The following is a 9140-nucleotide window of genomic DNA, read 5'->3' as shown; positions in this document are numbered from 1 at the left end:
ACCAGGCAAGACTGTTCTCTTCCTGTTGGGGAGCACTTCAGCGGTCACGGGCATTCGGCCTCTGATATTCGGGTAAGCGTTCTCCAAGGCGGCCTTCGCGACACACGACAGCGCAGAGTCGCGGAGCAGAAACTGATAGCCAGGTTCCGCACACACAAGGACGGCCTCAACCGGGATATTGGGTTTATGTCACACTATTTCACATAAATATTTCTGCTTTTTTCCTCCTGAGTCTTTATCATGCGATCCTAGAATCAGAATTTATGTCACACTATTTGTAACTCCCACAGTTGTGTGGACCTGCAGAGTTTCACTGGCTGTCTTGTCTGGAGACAATACACATCTTTTTAGCCTGTCTTGATGCTCTCTCCACTCCCATTGTTTTGTTTCTTAAAGACTGGATTAGTTGTAAGTATTCGCATTCCAACCATTATTCATGTAAATTGAGTCTGTGTCTTATAAGTTCTGTTTGTGAACAGAATTCCCACTCACCTGAAGAAGGGGCTCAGAGCCTCGAAAGCTTGTGTGGCTTTTGCTACCAAATAAACCTGTTGGACTTTAACCTGGTGTTGTTAAACTTCTTACTACATATGACTCCAGAGTCACAGCAATGTGGTTGACTCAGCTGCTCTCTGACAGGTCGAGCAAGCCACTCAGTTGTATAAGGGCATGACACCCATGGCCCATGAGTGAAAAAAAAATTAACACTTGCACTTTCCCACTGATATTCTATGGGCATTGCCATGGCAAATTGCTGTCAGCCAACCATCAAAGAGTAGCGCCCTCTGGAGGACATCTGGTCTCTATGTGAACAGGACAAACAATAGTGTCTCTTTCAACAATCCAATTGAAGAGTCAATGAATCAGGAATCTGAAGCAGGGAGTGTCAGTTTGAACTGTGAAGTTGAAGTGAAATCAGATACAGTAAGAAAGTGAAAGAGACAGCAAGGAAGAGACAGAAAGAAAGAGAAGAAAAATCTTTAATTGTTTTTAAATCTCAACAAGTTGAACACTTTTAAAAGTTAATTTTGAGTAGTCAGAATGGTCCTTTGGCAGCAATTCAGACTTATCACATCATGAAAGGGTACTGAAACTGGAATGGATATGCCCCAACTTCTTCTGATAAGTTTAGTCTGTATCCATGCCCAATACAATGGCCAATTTAATGCAGAAAAGAATGACCATTGAGACCACAAGATAAAAGCAAAATTACTGCGGATTCTGGAATTTGAAACAAAATGTCAGAGCTCCGAAATGTCAGAGCTCCAAACCCAGACTCGAAACATCAGCTCTGTTCTCTCTCCATAGATGCTGTCAGACCTGCTGAAACTTTCTAGCATGTTCTATTTTTGGACTATGGAGACCATATAAGTTTTCAAAAAGAATTTCCATCTAATCTTTGTAACCTCCTTCCTGAAAGCCAGCAACTTCACACCAGTCAATGTATTTGAATGGCGAATCAAAATGCAAGATAGTATTGTCGTGCAATTTGTGAATTTTTACAGCAAAATTCAGCCCAATACTTTTCAAAAGCAGCACAGCGAGGCTCCACATTGGAGTCATTTACAACAAAAACCCACAATCATATTGACAAATCCCAAAGTACAAACGCAAAGTGAAATGATTGTTTCCTTTACAGGGCATGTAGGCCCCTTCAGTTTGATATCCAGAGACTAACAATTGGGAAGTTTCTGAAGTGGCAAAAAAAATGCTTTGAACCTCTTCTTCCTGGCAGCACAGCAGTGCAACAACACTGTTTAAAAAGAAACACTGGGGTAATTAATACTCGTCGGGTGATTTTCCAGGACAGATAACTGACAATGATCCATGCATCAGTACCAATCTCCTTAGTCATATATAAAACATCCTTTTCATTCACGATTATAAATTTAGGCTGACAGTCCCTAAATAAAAACGTATTGATAAAGCAGGTAATTTTTTTTCAGCTCAAAACCGCTTCTTCCAAACAAAATGTTCTTCAAAGATTCTTTTTGAAAGTAGACAGCTGAATGATTAGCATCAATTGGCTAAAAATTTAGAAACCATCACTGTAGTAGTGCTACCATTTATCTGTGTCGATGAACGTTTCTCCCAATATGACAGACACATGTATATTTGGTCATGTAACACCATTTTAATTCCAAATATTTGTAAAAGTAGTAAACTCAGTTTTCAACAAGATAACATAGCATATTCAAAAGCAAAACATTTAGGTAAAAAAAATTACTTACAAATGTTATTATTTGCAACATGGTAGGGTGGTTGTCAAAACTAAACCTTTTTTTTCTCTCAACTTCATAATTAGGACTATTTGTATTTCTGTTGCTTAGAATATCACAAAGAAACTGACAAACGCAAATGTCTAGTTTTGAAATAAATATGTGGCCCATTTGAAATAGTACAAAAAGTCTGCAGTCTCTCAAAGGCATAACTTTCTTTGAGGTGTGACCTTCATTCGCTACACAAAATAACTTCAAATGTTCATGGGTTGCTCAGACTTGGTCCTGAAGAGGAGAATAAATAGCATTAGTGACTTTTGTAACCACAATATCATAAATGCAAACACTGCGCAATATAATGGCTATTTCAGAAAAGAATGACCATGGAACCCATAAATGCTTTTTAAAAAATATTTCCCATTAAACTTTCCACACTTCTTTTCTAAAGATGCTGACTCTTACTAGGTTATGCCATCTGGTATCTTTCCCAAATGACCACTACTCATGTTTGAATAAAGTACGAAAGCGAATGTCAGCAGGCTATGTAACAGTGGGGAGCATTACAAGCTCAATGTGATCCAGTTCTAACAGCACCTAAAAGTTAGAAACACAGGTTCGCCATGGACCCCCTACCCCAATACAGTTTTGTGTCACTACTTAGCCACGAATTAAAGGTAAATATCTCGAGAACTCACATCATGCAAAATTAGCTTCTAATTATTCAATGCTGTTCAGCTGATTTGATTTTTAACTATTATACAGGTGACACCTGAGCCTAGGTATAAATCAACAGAACAGTTTAATTTCTACTTAGGTAAATTTGCTTATTTGGTTGTCACCTCTAGTGAACAATGTTACTAATTTAAAACATTACAGCATGTAGACAGCAATTTTGTTTACCCTTTTATATCAGTTTTCTCTGTAACATCTTTAGCTTTGTCATCCTCTTCAGCATCTGCAAACAGTTCAGTCATTAGTACGTTGATTAAAGAGAGAGAAACTTACAGAAAAAAAAATTGTTCCTCTTAGTGGTCTGGTAATTTAACACTTGTTCCTTAATTTACATCTGCAGAGTTTTGAAGCCCCATGATTTTCGGAATGAATGTGTGTCACATTTGCTACCACAGAGGTGATCTTCCTCATTCTTTGATTAAAATTCAGTCTTCTCATACAAATGTAATTTTGCTAGATCCTTCATAGAATAAATCAATTGACAGAGTTTACAACAGAAAACCACCATCTTGGTATTCAGTTCTTTAAGGATGCAAGATACAGCAAAGATTTGCTCTCATAACGGGGGTGGGGGGAAAGATAAAAATGAGGTCAGAAGCAAAATGAAGTCTTGCACACAACGTACTACTGGAACATCATCTCACTTCCAACAACTGACATTATGGTCTGGGAGAGACCTGTAACATTTTTTTTCAGTCCAGGAATCAGGGTATTTTAATAAAACAAATAATCCACAAGGTTCATGGTTTAAATAAAATGTTACAACACAAAAATCAAAGAACATACATACTAAACACTACACTCTATCTTAACTAGTTAGGTTAAAGATATTAAACGTTCAATGAACAGTTACTTAGTCCCTAAAATGAACTTCTTAACTCAATTTCCTTCTACACCCATTCGACTTGCACCAAAAAAAACCCAATTCAGATAATGATCATATTATTTCTCGGGCCTTTTGCTAACTTTCAGCAAGGTTGTATCTTCAAATCATCTTCAACCATCCCATAGTTGTAGATGCTTAGTTCAACACAGGTATGGCTAGTGTTTCAAGTATAGCACCTCAGGTCAGGACTCTCCTGGTTCTGGTGTTAACTATGAAGTCTTGCATCTAAAGCTTTCACTCTTTTCTTGTTAGAGTGTTATAGTAAGCATTTTCCTATTTGAGTGTATGTACTGAGGTCTTTAGCAGGTATGAGCATGCATGAGTACGTCATCGGTAGCACAGGCTTTTGCAGGTCTAGTCTTACCACAAGGGACCTGTGTAGCTAGCGGTCTCCAGTTCTGAGTCCATGCTGTACCGAGGGATACTTTTAAAAGTAAAGATGAAAGAGTATCACAACATGTTCGATTACCTTTTTGTGGCCATGTTACCACATCTTTTTGACGATGAAGAGAAAACAGCAAAGTAAAAGGAAAATAAATATTCAAGGTTCAGCATGGTGCCATGAAGATTTGCATAGTGAGTAGCTAGTTTGTAATGTGATTAGCAGTCGATGGCTCTAATCAGAGGGCATGAGAGTTTATTGGTGGAAAACAGGTAAACAGTATATTTGGGACTATTAGTGAGTTTGTGGAAGAGAACAAGGACTTGACGGAATATGTGGAAAGGTTGGAACACTTTTTCTTGGCAAACAGAATTACAGATGAGGCTAAAAAGCATGCAGTTCTTCCAAGTATGCTTAAGGCAAAGACTTAACAAGGTAGTGAGGAATTTAACAACACCATGGAATCCAGGGGACATTGAATTTGTGGATTTAGTTGCACTTGTTCAGAATCACCACAATCCTATGACCGTTAGGCCGGATATAGGCGTAAACCTGATGATGTTGCCAGCTGGGGCCGGGAAGGTCAACAAAGACTGCAACTTCCGGATCTTGAGCCCCCGCTGGCAACCTGACAGACGGCGAACGTAGGCTCAAGATTTCACCCAAGGAATTTCTTGAATTGAAGGGGGGTTGGGGGCAGTCATCAACATCTTGGAAGGCCATTTGCATTTTAAAATGACTTCCCAGGGACATATCCCGACGCAATCAGTCTCTGTTTGTATAGAAAACACAAAAGGTCACCTGACGCCCAGAATCTCTTTTATGTCAATTTGTCCTTTTATATTCTGCTTTTTAAAAGTAGCGTTCATCCTCTTCATAACTTCATACGCATAACTTTCAAAGATAAGTATACAGTAGAACACATTCAAATCCTTCCCTCTACAAGGGCAACCATTCTCTTTGCAATCACACCAAGTTTCTTCTGACCACTACTTTGAATATTAAACTTGCATTTAACATTTTTCAAAACTCTGAATGTGCACATTTTGCTTCTCTCACAATTGGATTGTATTTAGTTCAGATAAATAGGGCTGGATTTTGCAGTACACAGTGAAGCAATGGCACTTGCCATCGACGGAAAAAAATAGCTGTTCCCAAAGATGGAATGATTTTGGGGAAGTCCCCAAGACAAGAGAATTGCCAAGCTTCCAGCAGCAGTGATGTCAGCAAGAAGGCTAAGCAGCCAATCACATTGTAATATTCACATGGACAACAATCCAGGAATTTTAAAAACCTTTTTTAGCCTTCACTTTTAATTTAATTTTTCAGATAGCAAAATAACATGATTGGAATACAAGAGAAGCTAAAATAGCAAGTTTCATTAAAAAAAAATTAAAATGCAAATTTTATTTTAGTATGGAGAAAGGTGACACACCACGAACACTTCATTTACCAAGTTGTACTTGAGGGTTTTTACAGCAAGGCTAAATAGCATAACAGTGAAATTTTTTGTCAATTCACTGACTGCTTTGGGATTGTACTCTGTGGAATCTCAATAGTTTGCCTCTGGAGGACTTCAGGAATTGCTAACAACCCAAGTCTAGATTTCCGTATTTTTCTGCACATGTGGACTTCCAAAGTTCCTGTCAGTTTCAATGAAGCAATGATGACGATTACAGAGTTGCCGTCATTGTCCCCGCCAAATCCAGACCTTAGTGCACTCACCATTTTTTCTGTCTTCTGGTTCCTTCTTTTCTTCTATTCGTGCTCGTTTGGTACTTTTCTTATGATTTGCAATATTACGTCTACCTCCTTCGCCTTCATCTTCAGAGTCTGAAAATTCCTCATCACAGGCTATTCGTTTATCGGAAGCTCGAACTGCAATAAAGCAAGTAAAATCATTTGCCAAGGTCCATGCTCTCAATTCAGACGTTTAGAATCCTTTTATATAAACATTTACAAATAAATGCATGGATACAGAGAAAGTCAAGCAGACAGACAGATTTGCATTTATATTTGCCTTTCATAACCTCAGAAAGTGCCAAAAAACTTTGATGTAAATTCAACATCTAATCACTGTTGTGATTAAGGAAATGGTTTATTTTCACATAGCAAGATCCCAAAAACAGCAATGAGATAACAAACAAGTAACCTGTTTTGTATTGCTGAAGGGAATAATATTGTCCAGGCCAAATGACAGAACTCTACCACTTTTCGTATAAATATTGTCATGGGATCTTTTACTTCTACTGAAAGGGTAGATTGCTTGGTTTAATGTCTCAGCCAAAAGTCAGCATCTTAAACAGTGTTGCATTCCACACTAGGATATCAACTAGTACCACACTAGGATATCAATTTAGATTTTGTACTCAAATCGCGAGAACCTTCTGATTTGAGAGCTACTTTGTCTTAGAAGTAAAGTTTATTTATTAGTCACAAGTAAGGGTTACATTAACACTGCAATGAAGTTAATGTGAAATTCTCCTAGTCACCACAGTCGGACGCCTGTTCGGGTCAATGCACCTAACCACCACGTCTTTCAGAATGTGGGAGGAAACTGGATCACCCAGAAAAAACCCACGCAGATACGGGGAGAACGTGCCAACTCCACAGACAGTGACCCAAGCTGGGAATCAAACCCGGGTCCCTGGCGCTGTGAAGCCGCAGTGCTAACCACTGTGCTACCATGCCGCCCCGTACACAAGTACACAATTGAGTATACAGAAAGAAATGCCAAAAAAACAATCAAATCTCAACTTTAATAAGATTCGAATGGTTCGGCAAGCACTTTAGTTGTGGAAACAAATCATGTTTTCCTCTTGTGAGCTCCAAATTAGAACTTCAGAAGACAGAGGCATTTTTGACTATCATTTCAGCCTGTTGCATTCAGATATTTTCTGCCTCTCTAATATATATTATATATATAACAATCAATAGATACCCATTTCTCTCATGTCTAAGTACATTGCATGTTGGTTCTCAGCATCTACTTTTGGAATTATGGTGTAATCATTTGTATAGGTGTAGTGGAGATAACATATTGTACAAATATTTATTCATATTCTTGACAGGGTAGATGCTAAGAGGTAGTTTCCTCTTGTGGGAGAGTCTATGACTAGAATCAGAATAAGGGGTCACCCATTCAAGACAGGGATGACGAGGAATTTCTTTTTTCAGAGGGTTGTTGAATCTGTGGAATTCTTTACTGCAAAAGGCTGTAGAGATTGGGTCGTTAAGTACATTCAAGGCTGAAATAGACAGATTTTTAATCAGTAAGGGAATCAAGAGTTAAGGCAGGAGAGTGGAGTTGAGGATTATCAGAACAATCACGATCTCAGTGAATGGTGATCATACTCAATGGGCCGAATGGCCTACTTCTGCTGTTCCCTCTTATGGTCTATATAATGATGATTTCTGGTTGTGATAATCTTCCCAATCTAAAACCTCCTCTGAGCCTCCAAAAACCTTGCCTTCCTTCATTTCTGATCTACTGAGCATCCCCGTCTCTATTTGCCCAATTAACAGAGGCCAGACCTTCAGCAGTTTTGATCCTAAGTACTGAAATTTCCTTCCTCTGTCTCTCTTCACCTCTTCCTCCCGTTTTGAAGACCTCTGCCAATCCTCCTGATATCTTCATCTTGGACTTGTCAATTTTTGTCTGTTTACACTTCTATGAATATTTTTCTACATTACTGCTAGTGTTCTAAAACATCAGTGTACTACCACTAACTTGAAATTCGCTTGTCAGGATCATCTTCCTCCTCATCTCCACTGTTTTCTTGAATAGCATCCTCTGGAATAGCCTGCATCTGGGCGCCAGGTGCATGAGGCAGCATACGTAGATTTTCAAATAAACGTATTCTGTAAAGAGACAGGACAAATCACACAAAAAACTGTTTTATAGAACAGTAGTACAATTTGAAATAGAATTGGGCAAATTTACATCAAAAGTTAAGATATTGTAGCATGTGCAGCAAAACTATGGATGTGGAACACAGGATAATTTCTTTACAAACAACTAAAAAGCTTTCACGCATGTGCAAAATTCACATCTCCAGCCAACAAGGTAGACTTTCAAACCGGGTGCAAATGGTGGTGTGAGTGAGTTTCTAAAAATATATTATTCTTCCATAGGATGTGAGCATTGATGGGTAGGTCTGCATTCCTAATTGCCCTCGAGGTAGTGGAAAGCTGCTTTCTTTAACCTGTGATGTCGGTCCATGTAAAGTACTGTTGGGGAGGATGTCCCAGGATTTTGACCCAGTGACAGTGAAGGAACAGTGATATAGTTCCAAGTCAGGATGGTCTGGCCTTATGTGACTCCAGGTCTACAACAATGTGGTTGACTCTTAAATGCCCCAGGGATGGGCAATAAATGCTGGCCCAGTCATGCCAACGTCCCTTGAATGAATAAAAACAAAAATGCTGTCCCGGTCTTGCTGCCCATGGACAGTCTGCTTTAGTATGAGAAATTGCAAATGGTGCAATCATTAGTGAAATTCCCTACTTTTGACCTTATGATGGAGGTACACTAATTGAGGAAGCAGCTGAAGATGGTTAGGCCTCAGGCTGCCCATTACAGAAATCTGATTTTAATTTTCATTGATATCAATGAAAATCAGGTGGCATCCGCAACAGCAGTATTACACTACAATGGCAAGTTATAGTGCTCTTCACCTCAGATTTTGAGTGCTGTAAATGCACGTTAAAATATTTGTGATGAGGAGTGGCAATTCTTCAACAAGTAGACAATTATGCTTATTTACAAAATATACATACACACTTCTCCTCTGATTATCACAGTCATATCATATGTGAAATGATCAACCCTTGCAATTCTTCTAATTCATCTTTTCAGTAGTGTCATGTTTCAAGGTACTTTTAACCATATTTTCAGAGAAAAGATTTGAAAAAGAGTTAC

The 9140-nt window shown here is 38.7% G+C and overlaps 1 protein-coding gene across 4 annotated transcripts in view; it reads right to left on the bottom strand.

The window, feature by feature from the left end:
• Positions 1 to 962: 962 nt before the first annotated feature.
• The window catches only part of LOC144493584 (histone deacetylase 2), a 56890-nt gene continuing 48712 nt past the window's right edge, over positions 963 to 9140 (bottom strand). For 2 of the 4 annotated variants that reach the window (XM_078212710.1, XM_078212707.1), the window contains 4 exons: positions 7950 to 8080; positions 5945 to 6097; positions 3120 to 3174; positions 963 to 2504 (listed from right to left, as the gene is read on the bottom strand). In XM_078212710.1, the coding sequence (XP_078068836.1) occupies positions 2474 to 2504; positions 3120 to 3174; positions 5945 to 6097; positions 7950 to 8080 (370 nt within the window). In that variant the 3' untranslated portion in view covers positions 963 to 2473. Of the gene's footprint in view, positions 2505 to 3119; positions 3175 to 4770; positions 4992 to 5944; positions 6098 to 7949; positions 8081 to 9140 lie in introns of those variants that run through there. The other 2 variants (XM_078212706.1, XM_078212708.1) reach the window with 1 other exon arrangement.

Source organism: Mustelus asterias, chromosome 5, assembly GCF_964213995.1.
Source record: "Mustelus asterias chromosome 5, sMusAst1.hap1.1, whole genome shotgun sequence".
Classification (NCBI taxonomy): Eukaryota; Metazoa; Chordata; class Chondrichthyes; order Carcharhiniformes; family Triakidae; genus Mustelus; species Mustelus asterias.
The sequence above is the reverse complement of the archived record's forward strand: the minus strand, read 5'-3'. Positions and strand labels throughout refer to the sequence as shown.